This window comes from Plectropomus leopardus, chromosome 1 (assembly GCF_008729295.1).
Source record: "Plectropomus leopardus isolate mb chromosome 1, YSFRI_Pleo_2.0, whole genome shotgun sequence".
NCBI lineage: Eukaryota > Metazoa > Chordata > Actinopteri > Perciformes > Serranidae > Plectropomus > Plectropomus leopardus.
In genome coordinates, this window is record NC_056463.1 from 27,825,885 (window position 1) to 27,852,632 (window position 26,748).

The window sequence follows — 26,748 nt, forward strand, 5'->3', positions numbered from 1 at the left end:
CGCCTGCCACCAAGTGTAGCTGGAGTCCTGCCTACAGATCGACTGGTTCGGCCTGTATACACACACACACACCTCTCAGCTGTCTCCACGTCCTCAGGCCAACAGATCAGTATAGAGTCATGTGGGATGGAAAAAGGCCTCGAGGACAACAGCGAAGAGGTCAGCCTCGGTAGCAAACACAGTGTTCAGAGTCAAAACACTCTGGTACACACTGACACACACTTTGGTGTGATTCATCATTACCTAAGAGCAGTCAGAGAGGCACGTCAAACATGTCAGTGCCTGGTCAAAATGGTTATGACGGAGATCATAATTCTGAATTGTGGAATGTGAATACATGTTGCTCGATTCATTTTTACACAGTCTGTTTTAATAGAGAGACAGATGGGAAGAAGGACAGAAGGAGAGGGGGACACAAAGTAGGAGACACACACACACACACACACACACACACACACACATTCATGTACCTATTAATCTCTGTACTGCGGCCACACAATCACTGCATGGTTGGCCCTCTCTCTGCTCTCCACGCACACACTCGAACATTCACACACAAATACTCACAGCTAATTTGAATGCTGTGTAAGTACCCATATGGCAAAAAAACACTCCCATCCGCCTCTGTTCAGCCAGTGCGGTTCACACTGTGTGTAATTTGTTTGTGACCATGTTTCATTCAAATGAAGCAGAGAACACAGCTAGAGTCATGCTAGTCTTTCGTGATTAGTGATGCGCCTATGTTGGGGGGGACAGGAGACAAAAGCCAGTGGCAGATAAGAAAAAAAACAGAGACAGATCAAAGTCTCAGCGGGAACACAACAATGATAAGCTTGCCTATGGCTGGGCTACTGGTCATAAAAGAGTTACACGCATACAATATGAGATCATATTCTGCAGGGCAGCAGCCAGGGAGAGACGAGACACACTTCAGAGGGAGAGAGACAGAAGGTCTTCATAGATATTGGAAAAGACAGATGAGTAGTCTAAAGAGCAGACAGGAAACATGCACCATTAGATCAGAAGAAAGACAGGAAGTCATAATAACAATGCTGCCAGTTCACTTTTTGTCTAGGAAATTTTGTGCAAAGGTTTGAAACCTTGCAGAAAAAATAAAGTGACATATGCATCAGCTGAGCTGATGTAAAAACTAATCTTTCAAAATGTCAAAGCCACAAGAAAAAGTGTGCTGAAAATGGCAAGTTGTTATGGTTCTTCACGGTGACAGTTCTTAAAGATTTACACATAAAAATCTAACTTGGCAATACCAAGAGCATAAATGACGTGTCTCGCAGACTGTGGGGGACAAATATATTACAGATCATCTGAAGCAACCTTTGAACTGTTGTGCTAAAAAAACTGAACAAATTGTGACGTGGCTCTGGGTCTTTTCTCATTAAACATTTTCATTAAAAAAGCATACTTAAGGATCCGACTAATGAGGCAGACAGGAAAACGTCAAGACAGACTGAGAGACAGAAGGACAAAAAGGCTGTGTTTATTAGGACAGATCATCAACCAGAGGGTGTTAAAATTCACTTACCTGCTTTATTAAATATCAAAGTTTTATATTCAAACTTATTTAAATGTGCAATGAACAATTCAAAGAAAGGCTCGAGTGGTACACTTGTAACTGCTTTGTTCCAGTTCATATGGTGAGACCGGCTTTGAAAATAAATAAATAACTGTCCACAGTGAATGTCCCCTGACCAAGACACTAAAGCTCTTAACTGCTTCAGTGGGACTGAATCAATTTTCTCAAGATGGATAAATAATAAAACTACGAGAACAAAAGTCTGCTCAATTCCTTAATAAGAAGCAACATAGCAAGGACACCAGAGGATTTTTTAAAGATTTGAAACTTAAAATGCTATTTTGGTCTCTGTGTTTAAAATCGTTTGAGGTTTTAAGTTGATATGATTTTAGACATTTTAATTTTTAGGGACCTGCAGACTCTAGATAACCAGCCTTGCCTGGAGGCTGTGTGTTAAAGGCATTTCCAGGCAGCCTCAGTGCAGCAGTGGCAGCAGTCTGCTGAGCTCACTGAGGTATGTCGGATTAACACACAATGATATCTGGCTTCTTGTGAATAGAACTAAACAGTGAAGGTCCAACCTTTCCAACTGCAAGGTCCTCACTGTGATTATTGGATATCCCTGATGGGAAACAACTCAAAGCAAAACCTTTTTACTGCACACACGTATTGCAAAAATTGTGTTAATGAGCCTAAATACATTTATGGTACATATAGGGCAGCATGATATTGGAACAGCACATTTAATTTATAACTCCATGCAAAATCCTTCAACGATTCTACCATATTTGCATTTGTATGAATCTCAGCTGCAGCAAACAAAGCGCTTATTTTTTCTCTAAGTTGCTCAACAAATGACAAGACTATGGCACAGCTCTTCAACTGTGCATAGGTAGACTGAGCAGAAATAGAAAACCTCAATTTAACACCACTTCTTGTTATCATCCTGTAGTGAGGTACTTAGTGTGTTGGTGTTTCGCCATACTTAAAGCACCACAGGGGTAACAATCAAACAAAGAGTTTCCACAAAATACAATGTGTAGAAGCTGATGCACTGGAATAACGGCGTGCCATCATACTATTTAAATTATCCTAAGCACAGGAAGAATACAGAGACACTATTTCTTATTTTCAAATGGTTACCCTGAGAATAGTGACAAAAAAATCACACTCTCAATTCTGAGTGAGAAATGTGAGATTCTCATCAGGAACTGTGCAGCCCTAACACACAGATATGTGCATACACACAGCTGCACTTCTGTAATGAATACACAGCGGCAGAAAGGGAGATTACACTGACAGTTTTTCCATGCTAAATCTCTTTACTGCAGCCCCCGGTGAGATAAATATAGACACAACTTGGTAGCTCTCATTTTCTGTTTTTTCTCTTTTTCTCTCTCTCTCTCTCTCAGACTTCAAAGTCTACATTTCTACAATCAATCATTTGATGACTTTGTGATGGTGTCTGCCAGCACCGCCCATGTTAAAAAGGGCTAATGCTGTCAATGCCTGAAGACATACACTATGGAATGATAAAAATAACTGCAAGACTATGAGAAAAAGTCCAAGAGCCACAAGGTACTTGTTTAACTACTGACACACATGCCATACTGTGCTCCTTTGATTTCTACATACCATAGCTAGTAAGCTAAGCTAACTTTTTAATGAACAAGTACCACCTTCTTGCCAAAGCAGAGAGCAAATAGCTCATGGATTATTTGAAAAATGACAAAGGGACTCCCCTAAAATCCACCTGCCTGGGTGTTTGATGTCCACTAGCTATCCAAAGTCTATGAAAGCACATAGCCAGTTTCAAAGTATTCAAATGCACTGGTAGCAAAGCAGGTGGCGGATCTGAAGTGTCAGCAGCTCTGGCCACTGCTTTTCACCACCATGGGAATTGTTTGCAATGCCGTCTTTTCTGTTCCAAGGCCAATTCTGCAGTCTGACTATATTTGGAGACCAGCTGGTCTGCAAGACCAACTAAACTTCATCTCCTCTCCCTATACATTTGAAGGACTGCAACTGCTTGCTCATATTTTCTTACAATGCGTCTTTCTTACCAGCTCTCCAATTCAAAGAACTCTTCACAATGAGAGTGTTGTTCCAAACATGTGCTGAAATACACAAAGCAATATATTGTACACGTCTACAGTGAATTGAGATGTGTCAACCTTAGTATGTGCTGTATGCATACATTCACTATGTGCACAAATTAATGTGTGTATCTGTAGCAAAATCTGGTCCATACAGAGCAGCCAACTCCGTAACATTCTGAGTGTTCACTGACATAACTTCATCTGCTATTCAGAATATGTGGTGGTCATGTAACCATGCTTTAAAGAATTTCTGTCAAGCACTTTGCTAGTAAGCATAACATTTTGTGCTTGATTCATAGCACACTGAACTGAAATCAACTCAAGTGGTAACTACATATTCCACCAATACATGAGTTTTATGAGTGCAAGCACTGTGTATGATTTTGAGATTCCATGCTCTTCCAGACTGATGTGGTGTTTACAACTCAAGTGCAAACTCTGATGAGGAAGGGTGACCACCATTGCTATTGTTTAGTATTTTCATATTTCACATAATGTTGCTGAAAAGCAGCAAAAAATAAGTCATGATTTTTGAAGTCTTGTGGTGTCTATTTTTGTATACAGCTGTCTAGCAATGGTGTTGTCATGACTGCAAGCATGTTGTGTCTTCAACTTCCCATGTTGAAAGCATGTAGACAAGTAAGTGATGCCCACAGATCTGGACAACAATTACTGGTAATAATGAAAAGCTGATATATTTTTAGCACACAGATGGTCACCTGCTAAAAATAAAAAGCTTAATATTATATTTGATCGCAATGCCTGAGCTTTTTTTAATAGCTATAGACAGATAATATAAACAGAAAAAAATTGAGACTTTGCTATATTTGTCTGAAGGAAACCCTCCCAAGAGCTACTGCAAACAAAACACTCACTCCTACAATGTACCTGGGGGGATGTTAAATGTTTCAATATTGCTATGTTTCCTATAAAAAGCACAAACTGCAGTAAGACACAATTAACTGAGAAGCCCTGTGGCAAAAAAAAAACCCCAACAGCATCGCTTGTCCTTTCAAGTCTAAAGTCTAAAAGTAGGTGTTGCAGTAAAGGAAAGAGGATCCATGGCCTCAGTCATTTCTCTCCTGGCTGACTGACCCGGGACTACAGCGGAACAGTGATCAACGATCACAACTGTTGACCAGGGACGAAAGGGTGTGGGGTGGGGGTGTTACCAAGGCAACAGAGACATTGTGTTAAACATTCCCGTCACGGTGATTGAAGAGTGTCTGTATGCAGGAATGAGCTGCACCAATATGCGTCTTTGTATGTGACAGTAAGCTGCAGCTTGACAAGAAAGTGCTTGAAGACGATTAATTCTCCTGTTGTGGTCTGTGTGTGTGTGTGTGAGCGTTACGTGCACTGGGTACATACAGCATATAACTGTTTTGTATTGGAGCATGTCTGTTGTATTTGGACTGCACAATGTAGTGCTTTCCTAGTGTTACTGACCACTCAGAGAGCTTTCACACTACATTGTCACATTCACCCATTCACACACACAATCACACACTGGTGGCCGAGGCTCCCGTACAAGGTGCCATCTGCTACTCAGTAATCATTCACGCGCACTCACACTCCGATGACGCAGCATCGGGAGCAATTTGGGGTTCAGTATCTTGTCCAAGGATACTTCGACAGCTGGGGATTGAACCGTTGACCTTCCAATTACAGAACGACCCGACTGTATACCATGTCCTTGCATTATGCACTGAGACTGCCTGTTGTGACCATTAAGCTGTTTATGTGATCATACTCATTTTGTGTGTGTGTTGAGCACTGTCTGTGTCTGTGTGTGTGTGTGTGTGTGTTATAGTAAGTGCGTCTGAGTATATATGTCACTATTGTATCTTCTGTTCTCCCTCTCTCTGGCAAAGCAGGAAAGGACGGCCGCTAAATTACAAATGTAATGACAGGGCCAGCTGTGCAGCATTTTGTAACATGAATCACACATCACAACCAGCTCACCTTTCCTGTTTTTGTCTGCCTTGTATTACAGCATTAAAAAAATACTGGAAGTGGTGGTGAAGTCTGCCAAGAAACTGGTATTGTTTTGCCAGAAGACTTAAAAGAATGGTAAGGATCACTGATAAGGAAGACATGATCCAGATTCAGTTTTTTTGTGCTGAAATTAAATTACTACTAACAGACTGGGGGACCCTGATATATTAAATTCTACTTTAAAGGGTAACTTGGGTATTTTTCAACCTGGTCCCTGTTTTCCCAGGTTTTTGTGTTTACATGACTGATGGTAACAAACATTTCCGAAAGTGGACTATTATTAAGCAATAGGGCTGCAGTCACATGTGGGTGGGTGGGAGGGTGACCCTGGAGTGAAGGGTGAGCAATGTGTTGTTTGTTGTGTTAACGGGTTGAAAAAAATACAATTTCAAAAAATGTAAGATTTCTATTTTGCAATTAATATTTGTATTGTATATGATATGCTTTGAAGTCTGTTTAATAAACAGATTTTATGAAAGAAAAAAAGAGGGCTGCAGTTGGTAGCCAAGAAAAAGGCTGCAATGTAAACACTCAGGGCAATATGCACTGTCAATGTGTGTCTACTAAAAGTGTTTGTTGTTACCACTGACAGATTCAGATTGTTATTCTTGGTGTCTGACAACAATATGTAAAAGATCCTGGCAGAGATAAACTTTTTAAAGAGTAAAGCTCTGTGTTTAACCAGAAGCAGCCTTGAAATTGCCATCGCCAAACCCACCAGACTCATTTTAAACAGTGACAGTGACTTTATCGTTGTAAAACACACTTCAATTTATGTAGACAGAAACAAAGCAAAGATCATAAAAACAGTCTTGGTTTGTCGTTCCATTGTTCCAATAATCATCAACTCTGATTTGGTTGAAATAAACCCTTAATTTACCCAGTTAGATGTTAAAAATAAGCTGGCCCTCTACAAACTAAAATTACAGTTTATGTAAATTGAGTCAGGCCGGTTTGGGTTAGCAATTTTGTAGCTGTTTCTGGTTAAACAAAAATGATCTTACTTGTCAGACACTTAAGATAATAACATGAGCCTGTCAGTGGCAAAAACAAGCATTTTTTGTGGACCCCACTGATGGTGTAAACATGCCCTGAGTGGTTACATTGCAGCCTGTTTCATGGCTGCAGCGCTTTCGCTCAATACTGGACCAATTTTTAAAAAACATCGTTCCCACAAGTCACTTATACACAAACAATGTAAAAATAGGGTCAAGGTTAAAAAATACAGGAGATGCCTATCAGCATGTCTCACCAGTGAACTTTGGCCTTTGTCTGTTTCACTCTTCCTGGTACCAAAAAGTTATGATCAGAGTTTCCAATTCCATGTTTCAGTCTAAAAATCCAACTTTCTTGGAACTTTTTTTAGTTTCCTTCCACATAATTAACTAAAACATTTCTTTACATCTATGGACTTTGGATCTATGATGTGTGTGAGTGTGTGTGTCCCTCTCTCCCACTCTGCAACACAAAGGGGCAGATTCACAGCACACGTAGCAACAGGCCCTGATTGGCTGAGAGGCCTTAGTACAGTTTGAGCTGAGGAGAACCCTTCCTCTGTTTTGTGAACTCAGCTGCTATTATTCTCCCACTGCCAGCTAACACACACTTGACCCAGACTGACACACCACCTTGCCCTCTCTCTCACACCCGTCATTGTTGGCCATGAAGAAAGCTGTTGTTTGGAACCGGAGCGACTTGCATACTAGTGAAGTCACATGGTAAACAAGCTCAGAGGCTCTGGAAAAAATAATTCATCTTGAGGCATAAACATTTAATAGACTAAACTCATCTCAGCTGATGTGGAAAAAGCAATTCTAAGGCTCTAACTGACCGAGGACCTGATTAAAGAGAGAAGCTGTGTGCTACATCTAACAATTAGTACTTCTTTGACTAGTCCTTGTCTCCATGTTTACCCTTATAGTAGGTAAAACTGTTCAAAAAATCCCTGTATAGTTTTTTAACATGTTTTTTTTGTAATATAGTATATGAGTAGCATTAATAGGTAATCTAGTTTAAACACATACTTACTTCCTGCAGAGAACTTTTGTTGAGTCCATGAACACAAACCCCCCTTAAATCATGTATGCTGTTCAGCTTTCTTACAGTATTAGGTCAGTTCTGTCTGATGAAAGCACCAGTAACAATGGCAGCCTATCACAATTAGGTAACCATGGTTGAAGGAGTGCCAGGAGCCTGCAGGATTTCATTGCAACCAGACACTCTGCCAGCTGATTTCAGTGAGAAGCACACCTTTAACCCTTTGAAACCTGAGCAAATTGGCCTTATTCCTTTCAAGAACACAAGAAGGCACTGACTAACTTTACAAGAAATTACCCAAAATAATGGCGAGAAATTTGTTAAAATGACAAAAAATAACCTTAAGATCTGTCAAAAAGAAAAGTCAAATACAAACAAAAAATAACCTGAAAAGAAGTGATGAAAAAAACTTTTTACAGACTTTTTTCTATAACATAATTTTAAATATACAGTTATTAGTACAATTTTCTGGGCTTTTTTGCCCCCTAGATTTCTATTAATTTTCTCTCTTTCCTTTTTTGGGTGATTTTTCTTGTTACCTTTTACTAATTTCTTGCAATTTGTGGAACATTTCTTGCCAAGTTGCTTATTGTCTTTTTCCCCATGCTTTTAAAGCAAAGCAAATCAATTTGCTCTGGTTTCAAAGGTTTTAATGCTTGTGAAAGGTGTCAGAATGCAAGAAAACTGATGTCGATCCAGGTTTCAAAGGGTTAACTAGGCTAGGTAAAGGTTGGCAAAATCAGCTGATATAGCATGTGAATTAGATGAACTGCAAACTCTCTGCCAGCTACTGACCACAACGGTGTAATGTAACCCTGCTGAGACATCCTCGCTAAGTAATGAGATACAGTAGGCTTTCTTCATCTTCAACAACCATAGCAACTGCAGTCCTTGAGTAAGGTACTTACAGGGCTTATTATTCAGATGAGTTACCTGAGGGCTAAAAGAGGAAGACTGGTTGCACTGGGCAGCTTCCAGGTGTGAATGCATTAGGCCAAGAAAATGTCAAGCAGAGTGAAGCTGAAAATCATGTGTGCTGATCTATGTATACCTAATGAGGTAGGCACACTTGTGGCTAAAGGGGACTAAAGAGCTTATCATGTGTAACATTTACTTGTTCATCGCACCTCTCTCTCCTAATCACACATTTCATCTTTCCTCAAAGGCCAGAAAAAAAGATTTTGCAGTGACCTAAGTTTTGTTGTGCCCTCCTCAGTGCCCTTTTTGACCTTTTCCTGCGCAAGCTGTAGTTAGGCCCCCTAAGCCTGTTATTCAGGCAAGAGTGGTCCTTTGCAAACTCATTGTCTAACTAACACCTGTTATGTAACGTGGAATGGAGTGACTACTGGTCAAGGTGGGCAAAGTGGGAACTACCAAGCCCTGGTAGAGCCAATAATCGTGCAGTCCTGCCTGATCTCACCTTAACAATATATACTCCAAGTACAACCTTTTACATTTTTATTTTAGAGAAATGCCACAAAGAAGTGAATGCTCATCACAATTTCAGGTGCATTGGTAAGAAGGTGAAAACAGCCCCCCCAGGAAAACAGATCAGGCTGGCTTGCTATTTTCCCTAGTGGCCACTCACTGTACTGCAGCAAAAAAAATCCTCTAAGCCCAAAAGCATTTGCCTTTGTGTTTGGTGAGCAGTTCCATTAGACTGAACAGATGCCATCTTGGGGTCCACTATCTAGTTATTATCATGCACCTATAGGTGAAAACAACACCAAGATTTCGTCATGAGGACGAAAATGTGAAAGTTACAATTTTGAAAATCCCCGTGATTCTCTTTGGCAGCACCTTTGGTGATGAGTGGCATTTTCAGGTGTGTTTTTCAATTTCACTTCCCAGAGATCCTAATAGTGTTGCCTGCGTGACATAATTCCTTTTTTTCTTTGTTCGTTTGGGTGTAGAAACTATTTACTCTTAACGCTGGCAGTGACCAGAAAAAAACTCTACACTTCTTCACACACAACAAGAGAGTTGAAGGGGCTACCTTGCTGCTCCCGCACTCTCTGGCAGACCAACCACTGCAGGAAAAAAGCATCACTAACTATATGCAACTTGGGTTTTTTTCTGGGATTTTTGTCACAGACACCCAGTTCGTAACAGAGTGGTGTAGGAATGAGTCCTAAAACCCAGAAATGAGTTAGCATTTTAGCACTCATGGTTCCATTACCTCAAAGTCAATGCATTTTTGTTTAGATGCCTAAAAATATTTCAGTGGTCTGTAGTTAACGCAAGCTTAAAAGACTTTCACTGGTCGGTCTACAATATAAATTTGTCAGTAAATACCTAACTCGGAAATATTTGCAGCCCTGACATGTCTTAAAATGTCATAACATTTCTTAACAAGTGGCTAAATGAGACTACAGAACATCAAACACAGCCATGCAGCCTTACTGTGATGGCAACCTAAAAAGTCATGCATCTGTGGTGTTTTTCATTTATAGTATAACATTAGCTTTTTACCTCTGGCGATTACACTTATGCTTAAAACAACATAAAAGTGGTGCTCATTTGTGAAGATTACTTCTCTGAAAAAAATGTGCATACAAGTATCATGAATGTGTTTGCCACATGTTCTGCATTTTTACTTAATTTAACTGTGCACATGGATGGGTCTCCTCGAATGGCCATATCTGGCACTAAATCTTAACTACAACAGTTTCAATTTCAGCAAGTTGATGGGTGGTATCTACAGGACACTAGGGCAGTAGGACAAACCAGCGTCTCCCTGTAATCAAAACCAACATGAATGCGCAGGCATTTGACCTCTCCTGTGCTGCCGATGCCAATTTTTGGAAACAGGAGTCTGAATTGAGCAACCCGAGCAGTGTAGCTCCAAGGGCCACATGAAAAAGTGTGTCAGCTGTGTCACGGGCAGATCGAGGTGGTTGGCGACTGGAATTAACTGCTTGGGACAAAAAAGATATAGGAAAAACTCTGGACTTGTCTAGGGAAAAAAATGCTCACCTTACTTTCTGTAAAGCCGTACTGAATGATTAATCTGCCACAGAGGGCCATCAAACAGCTTTTGTTCACCTTCTCTCTTTCTGGGTGCATCTCACCTTTCATTAGTAAATTACACTCAGGGTTCCCACATTTTTTTGGACAAAATTTTAAATTTTTTTCCATGACTTTTAAAGGGATCATGATATATTTTTGCTAAACATTCCTGATGTTTTACAAACATATTAGATTCAAACTCTGTTCAAACATAATTTCAGGTAGCTGACATACTTGAGGGCAGAGCTGACATGCTGGGAGAAAATGGAGAAACACACATGATGGCAAACAAAACGCTGTCACACATACAGTAGATGCGTATTAGAGCTGCTTTACATCGGCAGCTACAGAAAATAACTTTGCAGTTACGTTACATTAAGATGGAAGATTACTGTAAGAATTTAATTATGCACAACAAAATGTCATGACTTTTCAAAAACTGCCAATGATCTTGACAGTGACAGTGAAAATGTAACTGTGAAATGAAATTCCATGACTTTTCCAGGTTTTCCCATGACTGTGGGAACCCTGCATTCTTCATTAACTTGTCATTTTATTGCCTTGTTTTGACAGGATTTGTTAAACGCAAAGATAAAACTCCCTGCCCCTCAAATTCAAACACCGATTAACAACATGTTCTAACATCAAAAAATAAAAACCTAGCCACAAAAAATCATCTGAAGAACATTAACCCAGTTAAACAGGACAGACTGACTGTCAGCAGGTTCACTGTGAGGATGAAGCAATACTGGAGGTGATGGGGGAATAACCTCACTCAATATGGAGGCTGGTTGTTTGCCTCAAAGTGATGAGATGAGGCAATGGAGAAAAGGAAAGGGGATAGGCGTGATGAGTCTCAAATTAACTTAACCTCACACTCTTGTTAATAAACAATGTGCTTAACGCCTCCACAATGAGCCCCTGAGGTACTCTCAGTGAACACAGACTGGGAGAGTGTGGATGTGTAACCACGATTCTATTACCTTAAAGGAATACTTCACGTTAGAGTTAGATAGTATCGCTCCATGAGGATTACCAGTTTGTATTTTATTTCTCTTGATTAATCAGTAACAGTGATAACCTCCAGTTTCAATGTACTGATTCACAAGTCATAGAAAATGTCTTCGACCAAACTTTCTTTTTTTTCTTTTTCCATTGTCATGCTGTTTCTAGGTATTTAAAATCTATATAATATATAATGATCCTTTAGTACTAGACCACAACAGCACATTGTCAGCATGGGAACACAGAAACTGATGAGGTGTGAGTCAGTGCTGTGTATGACCCTGCTTCAAAGTGCTGGCTTGCATAACACACTTTGCAACCAACAATGTCTGGTGTCTGGTAACAAACTTGAAAAGCTGAAAAGAAATCAACCCTCTAGATTATCTGTCAATGTCAACTTTAACCAGTTGTAGAAAATCAGTGATGACAAGGCACTCATTTCTTTATTTCTTCATTAATCCTTTGAAACCTGAGCAAATTGGCTTGAGTTCTTCCAAAAACATGGGAGGAAGGCAATGAGCAACTTTACAAGAAATGACCCACAAAATTAGCAAGAAAACTGCCTAAAAATTAGCAAGAAAAGTAAAAAAAAAACAAAAAACAAACAAAAACAAACAAGGAAATTATCCAAAAAAAAAGTACTGAAAAAAAACTATATATTATGTTAATCCTTTTGAGTTTACAATTCAAATAATCATAGATTTAGTTTCTGGACATTGTACCCTATTTTCTTTGGTTGTTGTTTTTTTTTTTTTGTAATTTTCGAATATTCTTTTTTTCTCCCTTTCTCTCCTAATTTAACATCAATTTTCAGGTTGTTTTCTTGTCACCTTTTTACCAAGTTCTTGCAGTTTGCTCTTTGCCTTTTCCCCCGTGTTTGTGAAGAGAATTAAACCTTTTTTTCCAAATTCTTAAAAATAAAATACTTAAGAAAGGCATCTAATTGCAGCACAAGAAAAACTAATGTTGATTCATGTTTCAAAGGATTGATTTAAAATGCATTCTGTTACTGTTATAACCTACAAAAACTAGTGAGAGCTTCATATTTTTAATGTCTTCATCTTGCAATCAACAGTTGCAGTTACACGGACAATATTTCCTCACTTTGATTGAAAACATTCTGATCAAAAATTTCAACTTAACCATTTACTTGAATGCTAAAAAAAGGTTTTACAATAATATATGTGTTTACATGTACTAAAAGGTTCCACCAGCTAATATTATTTAGTGGTTATTAATGTTAGTTTGCATGTCATATGCAGACTATCAGAAGATATTACAATTTACCAGAGTTCCCTCTCATATGCAGGTTACTGGTAACGACAGACGATTGTTAGGTCCAGTGGCAATTCAGCCTGTAGCAACAATGTTACATAAGGTTTTAAAATCAAATCATTGTTTTAATAGTAGAGCATTACTTTTTAAAAAAATGTATGAACTATTTTCAGTCAGAATTAACAAAAGGAGGCTTGTAGAAACAGCAATTGTGACATGACTGCACGTGCACTAGCTACATCACCAAATGTTAGCCCATATGGGGCAAACACGCAGTGAGATGTCATTTATTCCAACCAGAGAGAAATTACCTAATTTAGCTTTTATATAGTCTTTAAGCATTAATATTTCCCTATTAAATAGATTATCAAAAGGTTTACACCACCCCTTGCAACCTGACTGTAACTTCATATTGACTAGGCGGGATCTGGCCAGGCTCTTCTGATTGGATGGTTACATGAGGCATTTTTTTTGTCTGTCTGGATTATCTCTGTGAGCGGAATATTAGAGGCCATGTAAACACACCAATTAAGAATACATGTATGTATCAGCACTGATATATGAGTCGGGTCCATCCATCACCTATATTCATTCTTGTGTTTTAGATTGTAAGTCAACCTAGCTCTATTTCTGTCAATATGCTTTTTGTCAAGATATTATCAGCAGATAGTGGTGGTGGAGGTGTTAAGTGCTGAGGTGTTACAGTAGTCAAAGTCTATGCAATGTGACTCAGTGGACGAGAGAAAAGGATAGGGAAAGGAAGACAGGAGAAGTAAAAGAAGACCATTGGAGCGAGGAGTGGGTATGTTAATTCACTACAAGGTCAGAGAGGACAACATAATTGCCTGAACAAGGTCTCCCCTGCTTACAAATCTAGCAGAATAACAAAATAATCACACATTGCCTGACATAATCCTGCATAAACACAGCTTAGAGAAAGGGGAGGCTGTCATTTTAGTTTCTCAGTTATAAAAATAACAAATATGGTGGAGGCATGTTAAAGAAATGCGTGAATGCTTGGATGTTTTTATAGTAAGTGATTTCTGTGTAAAGCAGAACTTGCACTGATATATTGATGGGATTAATAGTAGAGTAAAATGAAGAATGCTGTATATAGGGCACCAGGAATTAATAGTTTATGGAAATGAATACCCTATACTACAAGTTATTGAGTTTCAGCCACTTCGTTTACATCAGAAGCATATTTTTCTCACCATCTTCAGCATTAACCTAAAAGCCTATATGCAGAGTGAGGACACTACTGGCCTTATATCATTTTAGCTACTTTTTCAAACCCACAGATTGACACCTTGAAGAGGAAGCACAAATCTATAACCAAAGACAAACAAAATATGCTTAAGACAGACCTATAAAGTCACAGGAACGGATTTTGTCCCACCACAACACCACCCCTACCAGGACAAAAACACCAGGTCCAGATGGCTCTTCCTGTTCCAGCAGAGCTGACTTCTGGTTGGCTATGAGGAGCCACGGGGGCGGGAGGACGTGACGAACACACAGGCGATGACATCACTGGCTCAGTGGCACCCTGGCAGCAGAAATATGACCCATGCTGCTACTTTCAGCTTTAGCCAGTCCAGCACTAAGTCTGGATGGTGTATTTATGTGTGTCCTTACAGCTTGTTAACACTGAGCCTTCGTACGGAGTAGCAGTACTAAATATGTACACCCGCTTTTATGTCTCTGCTTGCGGATACAGCTCAATATGACTTTGGTGACTTTAGGCATTAAGCCATGGCTATATATATATCCACACAGGGTAACTGCACTTGTGTAAAGGGTTGGTGTGTTAAATAAAAAGGCTCCAGCATTATGTAAGAGCATTGCTGGACTGGGAGGACTGGGCGCCCAATCCCATATAGTGGCCCAGGCAAAGCTAGGCTACTTACAGTCAAACCTGTCACAACAGCATTGATTTAGGCTGATTACTCCGGGGGCCGGGATAGTAATTCACAGCTCAATGCCTACCTAGTATTTGTATTCATTGCGAAAGGCAGCTCTGAATCTCGCTGTACAATGGGGAGTCCAATATCCATGTTCAGTGCAGCTGGGTCAGCAAATGGCATTGGTGTTGTATTGAAAAGGCAATACGGTGAAACACTTAAACTAGTTGATTAAATGAATATCTAATGTAAGACTGTGTATGTGTAAACAGGAATATCTACAGTTAAGAAAAAAAACCAAAAACAATCGGATCTTTTAAATTAATCAAAAGTCATCCTTTTCAATGCATGTATTTGTGTTGTGTTTAGCTTCCAATTGTTAACCTTGCAACAATAAGTGATGAAAAATGACACGATGTGTTTTGATACCAAAAAAGACAGCACTACGGACCAGTGCCAGTTTTGGTATAGCAAAAATCCTTGAAAACAGAGACTCGGAAATAAATGAGTCAATCAAGGAAGGGGGGGGGGGGATTCCAACTGTGTGTGAGGAGTAAAACAGAAGAGAGCACCTGTTATGGCTGCCTCCTGCTATGGGGTAAATCACTGCTGAGGAGGAGGCAAAGACAACACAGGAGTAGACAGGTGCTGTACGGGACAAGAGTGTATGTCGCTCTGGGTTATCTCGATCTCTCGTCAGTGAGAGTGTATACTCTGATCCACTGGCATGTGGCTGGGACATCTCAGGGCAGCTGTAATCTGGCTGAGCACGCGGCAGAAGGCAGGCAGTGAAGTAAGTTGGGTGAGGGCTGGTGGTGGACTCATATTCAACTCCCCTCTTAAAGGACTAATGACTCCAAACAGGAAGCACCACCACCCAAACACACCAAATAACATTAGAGACAGCAGGAGCACAGCGCTGAGGCTTGCCAGCTGACTGAATTTCTCCAACATGACTAGCTCTGAGGTCACCACTCTGTTGTTTAATGTGCGTCTGAAAGGGGGAGAGATGGAGAGCTGTGGTTGAGGGCATAAAGGAGGAAGCACTCTTTCACCATTCTCAGCTCTTTGCTCATACATTTCATCATATGACCTCATATCACAATGCAAAGCCTGTTTTATTTATAATGTCCCTTCAGTGGTTCGGTTGTAAAGAGGACCGCAGTTGAGCAAAACAGCTTATTTTTATTGTGTAAACAATTCCAATGTGGTTTTTAAATACACTTCTGCATGTGGAGATGTGCGCACAAAAACAAAGTTATGTCTTCAAGGACACAAGTAAAACTCAGCTATAACAGTCAAAACTGTAGCTGAAACAGTTTGAAACCCGACCCAGCAGGCCACGTTTTACCCGACTGGTGTAAACAGGTCCTGAGTTTTCCATACTGCTCTTTATAGAACCTGTAAAAGCTGTCAGTTGAGGCACATGGTTCAACAGTACAACGCTTATTAGGGCCAATAGCAAATGGTTTGTGTACTCCCTGCTATACTCACTCTCTCCTCACACCCGCATGCACTCACTCACACACACACGCCATCCTGACTCACAGCTCAACTCGAAAAAACAAAGGGGGCAGATGACTCTGGTTAGGCCCCTGAGCAAAACACAAGTGCCATGGTGAGGAACTCCTCCCAGTAGTTAATAAACTCATGACAACCGCGCTGCTACAGATTACATCGAACATTTTACAAGAAAAGTTAATCACTAATTACGCTCGAGAGATGTAGCAGTGGTGTCAAAAAAATCTGATTATTGTTACATTTTGATACTGAATATTGTTAACAGTTTCAATAATTACTTTCCTCAGTTTCGATACTCCAGTATCTTTCTCGCTCTCTTGTTGTTTAGGCTTACTACAGTCATTCAGCTGTTCTCTGCTACTAATCACAAAAATACAAGTACTTTTACTACAAATTTTGAATCGTATGCCCTCAGCGTCAATTTTCCCTGTGGTATTGGAAATGGTATTGAATACTGATATTCTTTTAGGTGTCAAAATTAGAAATTCTATAGTCGTGGCAACACTAATACGTAGAGCTCTTCCTTTGATCTTTAACATGAAATCTTCCAGTTTCCCCCCTACTTTGAGCAACAGAGAACAGTCAGCTTTGGTGTGGCTGTGGCAACACCTGCTTTTGTTGATAAACTTGCTAAAGTTTTTCTTTCTCCCTCCTCATCCCCATCGCTCTCGTCTCCCACGGGGTGCACTCTCCGCTTGAGTATGACTACCTCTTCCTCCATCATCCTCACCATGGTCTCCTGAACATTCAGGTCGTAGTCACCCCGGTAGCGTGGGTTCATGAATATTACCTTGCGCATAAGGTCTGAGCTTGCTTCTGGCAGAGCTTTGCGCTACAACTCTGCTACTGCTGTTGAACAGACACATAATTTTAGCCTCCACGGTCTAAATATTGATAACAAGCTTAGTATTTTACAAATGAAAGGTTTTGTATTTTATGAATGTATACATGAAAATGAACTAAATAGGTTTTTATTTCTAGTAATGTAAAGAGTGTGCAATCCGTGTAAGCCCGAATAATGTGTAACCCTCCGTGTAAGACCGAGTAATACCATGTAACACTGAGTAACACCGACTCACGCAGCAGGTCCCCTTCCTTTATCACAAAAGCATGACTCACAAAGAGATGCTGCATGAACATGAAAAAATTCTGTTCATCTGAAGTCTAGATTCTTTGTTTTTAAAAGGAGCTGAGGTCTTTGAAGAGCTAGATTGTAGTTTTCTTTGAAAACCAATGGGTTCCGGACTCATATAAGTGCTCCTCTTTGTTTTTCAATTCTTAAATTCATCACGGTATTGATCCAGTTAGGACCATTCTTACATGTCCAAGATTATATAAGGCTGTAATTAGACATTACTTCCTAATGTATGTGAGAGGCTGGGAGCATTCATACACAAATATAATTACACAGTTTTGTAAAATTGTGGTGTTAAAGCAGTGACTAAGAAACTTAATTTGGATTGGTCACATGGGATTGATGTGGAATATGTTTACTGAGGACAACCGCAGCAGAGATACAAATTTGATATGCTGGATTTGAGCATCACCACTTCGCATAGTCCTGTCTCAAGGTGCTAATAGTGGCGCAAGAGCCATGGTATGGCAGGTTGCAGCCTGAATCGACCTCATCACCCACCACAGGTCTTGGCTTGACTTTTCGCACCCACCTGATCAGAGGTCATAGCCCATGATAGAAGTGTTATTGTTCGATGGACATGTCTGGACTTGTTCAGGTCTCCCCTTCAAACTCTTTATTGCTGGGCTCTCCTACCCTCAATCCAGCACCAGAACAGGGAAACTGCCTGCCTGTGTAAACAGCCTCTCTCACCACTGCAGGCCCTTTACTCTGAGAGCAGGGAGAAGAGAGAGGCAAAACAAGGAAGGCGTGTGGGCTACACGCAATCTGGTATCTCCACCACAGGAACGGTACAGTATGTGCCAAATAACAATAGCCCCATCGTGTCTGCCAGTCAAACAGGGAGCAATTGCTGTAGAGCCGCTTCTACTGGCACAAGCTGTCATAATTAGAACATGACAGTGAGTGAGCCAACCTAACATGATGACAATCCACGAAGTGTGAGGAACAAACTCACTGTAGTAATGTGCCTCAGGCCAGCGGTTCTCAGTCTTAATGGCTGATACAAAGCAGGTGTATTATGTATTTGGTTAAAATCACCTAAATATCCTCAATTTGAGTTGTGTCCCAACATACTAGGGCTAAAAATCTTATAACGATTAAAATGTTCATGTTGATCCATAATCAACTACCAAAAAAGTCAAATGATAATTTCTTTTAAGTTTAAAGGCTGATTTTTGCTCCTGAGTGAAAGCTGAAGAAACCATACTGTAGTTAAAACAATTATTTGTTGTCAGAACATGACAACATTTTCCGTTGAACATGTCACAAATCTGAAGTAAATTAAAACAACTATATTAAAAAAATAAAGTTATGAAATAAACTAATAAAAATAGACATAGAGATCTTAATTCAGGTCAGCAGTATGTCAAACTATTTGGACAAACATTTTAAAATTTCTGTGTTCAAGTTGACATTGTAAACAGAATAAATAAACAAGACAAAAATCTGAACTGAGGACAGCACTTTGTGCACAAGCTTTACATCCACAGTATTGATTGCTGCCGTTTCTCAATCAAAGAATAACAAAAGACGGACTTTGATGATGACTTGAAGTAGCAATGAAAGTCTGTCTGATGTGACTGAGGCACAAATCATGTTTACAGACGAGCAAATGTACAAATATTTAATTCACATTCACATCGGTCACGTTAAGTCATATCATTTTATGTAGCTGGTTAGTCAGTCATATTAACTTGCTGACTTACCATCAGCATTAGATGAGTAAACTATACAGCTACTGTGATGAGGCGAATTCAAGCACAATGCAATGTTATCCACAGTCCAAGCAACAATGTGAAAAACAACTTTGCATGGGTTGAATGTTGTTTTAAAGTTACAGTGTTGTCATGCATTACCACCCATATGGGCCTATAGTTGGTTTAATTATACTGAGGATTTATCAAAAATGTATTATATCGCTATCAAGAAAAATTATCTTGAGATAATTATAGTTAGCGCTTTATCGCCCAGCCCTAAAACATATATCAGCAGCATTGCTTTTCACGGTTCACCCAGCATGCTGTGCTGCATTATTAGGCTATAATTACACACTTCAGTGTCAGGTAGTGTGCCCTTTACTCGGGACAGTCACACCACACAGATGTCTGGGTCAGAGCTTCTATATAAAGGCTTAGGCTTCTACAGGCAAGGCAAGGCTAGGGTTAAAAGTCTAGGCCCATATAGGGCTCATGTTTACTGTGTGTTGTGGTGTCTCATTACCACCATATTGTGCTTGAAGGAAAATCCCACTCAGGCCAGTCAGCAGCCCGACTGCAGTTTCATAACCTATGCAAAAACACAGTCTATCCCTGATTGACTGCAGCTAATCTCATCATGACTGAGGACAGTAGCCCTTCACTGCTTCCAAGTATGGTGCTATTGTGTTGTTGACGACAGATAGAGTCAGCTGTTACCCTGGATCACAAACAACCCAGTACAATCAATCACAAAGTGAATAGTTTAGCTTATGCAACAAGGAGTTTATACAACACCTGACATCAATATGTCAGGGCTGGGATTAACATACTAGGTTACCCTTTATAAATTAATGCAATAATAAAATTAGCATAATCACACTGAAACAAACAAGGGTGTCCCCTCTGTCCCTGTTTTACCTCTTGCTGCAGATACAGCGACATGTAAACAGGTTGCAAAGCATACGGCAGGAGCCTGATTTCCACAACAGGGTGGGTGTCAAGAACATTTTGCAGCAGCCCCGTGCAAGAGACTGTCAAAACAAGAGCTACTGGAAAAGGGAACAGCATTTTGGCATGAGGAGGATCTTGCAGGTTATGTGTTGATGTGGAGGAAATGGGGAGGAAAAGAAACAGCTGACATTGGTGTTAACACCCAAAACTGGAGCAGCAAATGTGTATTGTATTATACACGTCCTTATTGACTGGGGTCAGGCTTTGTTAATTCACATAACCAGTGACCAGGATGACCAGCTGTTACATAATTCCCTGGCCTGATTCTTGTCTCGGGGGAATGGGTACAGTCAGTGCACTGAATCTGGAAATGCACAGCTTTGCCCACACACTGACCATCCACTCTTCATGTGTCTGTGTACTGAAATAAAATACGTGACTGTGTGTTTGTGGTGCTCCACTTACCTCGCTCCGACTTCATGTTGTCCAGTGTCATCAGGTTGCCTTCTCAGTCGTCTCTTTTTCTATCACACACAGCCTTGACAGCAACACAACGGCGTCTGGACCCCCAAACCCTCTGTGACTGAGACCTGCTGTATTAGCTAAGCAATAATATCAGCTGTGAAGCCTGTGTGTTGGTGCCAGCTGCCCCCTATCCAACAACAAAGCATTGCTTTGTTAGCATGCTACTGTACGCTTCCATCGAGTCGCACTGTATTGTCCAACGGACTAACACAAAGACAGCTGATAGCCAGTTTTACTTAGCGTTAGGTAATTGTCAACACGCTTGCTAGCGAGTAACCAACCTCAATACTAGTAATTTAACTAGCTAGCTGGCTACTCTTACAGCTCGTCTCAAATTCCTCCACCTGAACCATAGTTACGTCGCGGTGCATTTCTGTGTCCCCTCTCCTGTAACACTGGCTCCTCGCAGCGACACTCTGCCAAAACTGGGGGGTTGCTAACTCAGCACTGTTAGCCAGATAGCAAAAACTTAACCGTGACTGTTTGGTTAAGCGTCTACTGGTGACGACGACCTCCCCAAACCCCTACTGTAGCGCAGGTAGCTCGACTGAAAACACCGATTCCGACGACTGACGGTCTCGGTACTCTTTTTTTTCTCGCTACGACGTGAACATATTCACAGCATCATTATTCTCACGAAACCTGTGATATCAGACTGAAATACTTTCTATCTATCCACAGCCGTCGAAGCGTCGCCATCTATTTAACGTTTAGAAACGCCACCTGTGCTGACTTCCTTCATTAAAACTTTTCAAACCAACAACAAATAGCCAGGCTCTGGTCCAACGCTTCGTCAACGTTTTCCGCGAGCGTTAACTCGGCAGCACGCGCTGTTTTAACGCTGACATGCCAGCCGACTGCTAAAACTAGAGGACTAGGTCGATATTATTCAGACGAAATGCAGATGAAAGGAACAGTGAGTCCTCCTAGTCGTGATGCTTACAATCTGCCTCCCCTCCTCACTTCCCTCCCCACTGCTTGTCAAAACAGATCAGTGCAGCTCCAGTCACGTGTCCCAACAACAGCCCCAGTCGTCACTTCCCTCTCTGCCAGCCTCGTATGAACTCGCAGCCATAGCAACCGCAAAGTTAGAAGTGGTACCAAAACTTGTGAGGAACACGCGCTCTGTATTGATGAACACAGACTTTAAAAGTAACCCCCCGACCTGAATATACAACGTTACAGTCCTGCAACATCACTGACAATGGACGGCTAAGCGGGGACAAACAAGAGATGGGCTCTGGAAGCTGATTGGTCAGAGGAATTCTGTGCGCGTTCACGTGCGCACGTGAAGGTTCTTTTTTCCCCCGACGTGAACATTTTGTTCTGGCTTGCTTGGCTTGTATGGAGTCAAATATCATGCATGTTTAAGATGATTTTGTTTTTATATTGTTGTACAAAATCTTCTTGACATGCTAAGAGAAGTTAGAACCAAGAGAAGTTCCTGGCAAAAGCCTTAGATATTTTATTCTTAATGAATTAAAAAATGAAATGTTTTTTCTTTTGTGTATTTCATAGAATTAAACGGCCATTTATTTGGTCATAATTATGTTCAGAGGCAGATAAAATTCCTGGAAGCCATACTTTAGTAAAAGTACAGATTTCTTACCAGAAACTGACTTTGGAAGTTAAAGCCACCTATTAGAATATTAGGCCTACTTGAGTAAAAGTATTAAAGTAGGCTGTAGCTGATTGGCTGTAGCTGATTTGCTGTAGCCTACATACGTATCAACAGTAACTTTCTGATATGAAATGTATTTAAGTATTGGAAGTAGAAGTATGAATAAATGCTGTTAACAGAAAAAAAAGCGGTCAGAATGTTGACAGTTATAATGTTTATTTCTTTGTACATGTACACCACCTTCGAAAGGAGTTTGCATTGCACTTATTATAAATGAGATCCTAAATTTAACTGTTTTTGCAAATCAGTGTCAGTTGTACAGTACAACGTCAAATGAGAATGACATCCTAAACTACTACCATCATCTAACTGAGGACAATCATGTTAATGACTTGATATATTGATAAATAACACACAAAAAAGTAACAAAAACAATCTAAAAGCAAATGTTAGGATAAACTTTAATATATGATGTTTAAGAGGAAAAACAAATCTTGAACCAGTGGCTCTGCTCATTTCTTTAAATGCAGGATGTTGTCCATTGTCACTTTTGTACAGATAAAAAGGAACAGAGGGAAAGCTCTTTGTTTTAATCTTTTCTCTGCTTAAACCTCTTGGAACAAAGGCAAAGGCCAAAATGAGGACACTAGAATCAGCTTCACAAATCTGTTTGGCAGCTGCAGTTGCACTTTGTGTGTTACTGGTGTTTGCTACACACAGATAGACTCCATAGAGTGGACTTGGGTGCCTGTTTACTATATTTTTAAATTGTTTTGTACTTCCAACTGTAGATCAAAGGTTGTTTATTTATTTATTATTTTTCATGTATTTTTAAGAAATAGTGCCTGCCAGACTATTTACTGTTAGACTATTTCATTTTAAATTTACTGAGTTTTCCTTCATTTCTGATATCAGAGACAAGTACCATGAGACCATGTAGGCTACAGAAAATTTACAGTAATGCAAAACATCTAGCAAACATCTATTAGATGATGATGATAATGATGATGGGCATCTGCTCAGAAGCAAAGTCAACAAAGCAACTCCATTGTCACTGATTTAAACCAAACAGGTCAAATGAGGCCTTATCAGCCAGTCTGGGATCCTGTGCATAAAAAGTGGGAATTTGGTAAAACTTATATCACATGTATTTTTGTTGTATGTATTCATTCTAGTTTGTAAAAATAAGCAGGCCTAATATCTGTTTAAGATACAAAATTGAGAGATATTGTGAAGTAAATGAAGACCTCTGTGGTTAAGATGCCTTCCAGACCTCAAGGTGGGATGACTCTGCCATCGGTGACTTTTATTCCAATTTTAAAAATGACATGCTTGGTGTGTACCAACCAGCTTTGTAAAGATCAGCCGCTTTGGGCTGCTCTAGTGCCTGAGCTGTAATTTAGTTTTGGTTAATTGTAGTTCTGCAACAAGACAATCACAGCCAAACCTGTAACAACGAGGTATGTTATTTTACGCGTTAAGTGTGAGAAGGGGAATCTGCAACATAGTTAGGACTGTAGTTAGTTTGATGATGTCATTTAGAGATTTAAATCATGGAGCTAACAGTAGCAGCTCCTAGAAAGCTACGACAACGCCCTTGCTGATTTTAAAGAGATATAAGGGCATTTTCTCATTTACAACCGGAAGATAATCATTCATGTGAAGCTCATTTGGGTTCATTATCTGAGCCCATAGCACACAGTGTTCAGTGTAAATGAATCAAACTGTGTTTCAAGCACTGATGTCTTGATTTCAATTGTGGGGAGACAGTTTTCTATCTCTATAGATATTGATTTTACTGTCCAAAATCATTAGATTATTAAATGGATAATTAGATTAATTATTTAAAAAAATATTAAAATAGTGGGTTAGAATTATCATCTTTATTGTGTTTTTTTTTTAGTGTGAATGTTGGTCATTGCAAACAAAGAAGTTCATGTGTTGGGAAAAAAATCATGCCACAGCCCTATCTAGTGGCAGCATACTAGTATTGCAGCAAACAGAGAAAAAATAGAAGAAGAAATACCAGTCATTTAGCCAGGTGCTGGAACTCCCCTGGGTCACTGACTCTTCAATCTTAATTCAAAGTAAGTACAATTGTAAGTAAGAGTGTCCTTCGTCTATGTGTCACTGTGGTGCCTTTATTCAGTGCACTGTGACCCATTTAAAGAGCTGAAAAGCAAACACACAAAATGCTCACAGATGCACACAGAATAGTTTATTGATTTGTAACAGGTGAGAAATGCTTGAGCATTATTTGGCCTTAGAGTTGCAAGGAAAGTGTAGGGATGAAATAAAATGATATGTTGTTATTCACAGAGGCAGAATCATCTTCAGATAATATTCAGTGGGCTAATTGTCTTTGAACATTGTTAAGATATCTTGTTTCTCTGGTGTCATTGCATCCTAAAGGAAAAGTAATTCAGCTTCTTTAACAAATTTGACAAAGTTTTGGTTCAAGCATGGGCCTACACATTTATCCCAAAGTCAAACAGTTTCACCAATATGCTTCCCCTATTAACATGCAAGTTTAATTAATGTAATAAGAATTCATCAAATCATCTTTGGGTTATGGAATACTAACACATGGCCTTATGGGGTTCAGCAAAACAAACAGGGGATACCACGAGCAAAATCCCTTTACTTAGTTTTATTGTTGTTTTCAATCAATGAAATTGCCGATGGGTTGAAGTGCGGATGTCTACGCTTGGCTTGATTAATTTGTGATTCTGTGTAAGAGAAGGTAAAATATATTAGGGTAATGGGTGGATTATGAGACAATGAGCCCTGGCCACAAGGGTTCGTTTTGAGTTTTGAGTCTCTTTGTAGTTGCTTTGCATCTTTTGAAGTTATGTGGTTGTTTTGATACTTGTTGTAGTCATTGTGAGTCTCTTTCTGTCACTTTGCAGGCCTGCGCGTGGTAGGCCCGTTCAGTAATCTATCTATAATTGAAATTAACATAATCTTAATGACTTTGCTGATGTCATGACTTTTCTCATGAATGAGTTATTTAAAACACAACATTATTTGTTATTTGTAATTCTTATCTGACTATTTAAAAAAATCCAATGTTCAGAGGACATGAAATGGTTAAATAAACCTACTCCAACACTAGTCTATATAGCAGTGCAGTGCACTGTCTAGGTTGGTGGTTCCGTTGCCTTTAGAGCTGTCCATATTCCATAGGTCAGCATGTGAATTAATTGCACTGACCCCAAATGACATGACACAGCAATATGTAAAGTGATGACCAAGTTAAAAATAAGTGACACTTTTACAGCTCTGTAAAAACCTATACTTGTAGGTCGAGCCATTTTGAATAAATTCAACTTTAAGTAGGACTATGGTTTAAAATTCAGTAACCCACATTTGATCAATGTTAAGACATTGCTGATTACTTTTACAAGATACTACAATTTTTAATCGTCTATTGATTTAAGCAGCCGAATATAATGTATATATAGTATTAATATGTATAAACGTTTAATGGGACAACATTGATTCAAGATTTTTTACAGGAACATAAGTGTATATATTTTTTGAAGATGGGTGGCCTTCAGTGCACATGAACCCTCTGACCCTGACAGCATGTAAGGATTAATAAACTATCCACTGATCTTCTGAAGCTTCTTGTTATGCAGGTTCCCCTCCAAGACAGACTCATATGCCTGCTTGTCTTGTCCTCTACTTCCTTATCTGATTTGATGTTTTATTGATTCAATTTGCCCATCAGAGAAAAAAAAAGAAAAAAAGGACAAAACCCACACAACAAAAATAAATCAATAACAAGAGCCTTGATTCAGAAGCTGGAAATACCAACAGTTTATTTTCTACTTTTTTGTGACTACAGAAATGTTGAAACATTTTGAACACTGAAAAAAGCTGGATGACATCATCACTTGCTTCTCAATTTTCTTTCCTTTTTTTTCATTTGCTTAGCAATCACAACAGATGATATTGCACGGCACTGAGAAAGCAGTAGCAAAGCCTGGGAAACAGCAATGACAAATCAAGTCATGAGACATGGAGTTATACATCTGAGAGTAACACTGACAGTATTGCCTCTCTGGCACACATGCGCGCACACACAGGCGCTCTCACACACACACACACACACACACACACACACTGAAAACTGAAGAAGCATTGTGAGTTAAGAAGGAAGTCAAAAGAAAGAGATCAAGGTTGACAAGAGCACAAGGCTGACGAGAGCAATGAGATTTCATTTTGAAATGCAAGTGCAAGATGAACTACTACTGTAATCTATTCTTAAATGACAACAAATATGCTTGTTTATCAAAACCCTTCAAGCATCTTTGTATATGAATAGCTGGAGGACACCCCTCTGCGGGTGAGAAATTAGTTCCCCAGCGAAAGAGATCCAGATGATTGTCTTAGGCGCCGCAGTATTGTTATGAGACTTGTAGCCAAGCT

General features: G+C 39.7%; 1 protein-coding gene across 1 annotated transcript in view; it reads right to left on the reverse strand.

The window, feature by feature from the left end:
- Positions 1 to 21,647, reverse strand: part of fam214a (family with sequence similarity 214 member A) — a 38,915-nt gene extending 17,268 nt beyond the window's left edge. Inside the window, exon 1 of the mRNA XM_042513614.1 lies at positions 20,634 to 21,647. Coding sequence (XP_042369548.1) covers positions 20,634 to 20,664 — 31 coding nt within the window. The 5' untranslated portion in view covers positions 20,665 to 21,647. The remainder of the gene's footprint in view (positions 1 to 20,633) is intronic.
- Between the last annotated feature and the right edge of the window lie 5,101 nt (positions 21,648 to 26,748).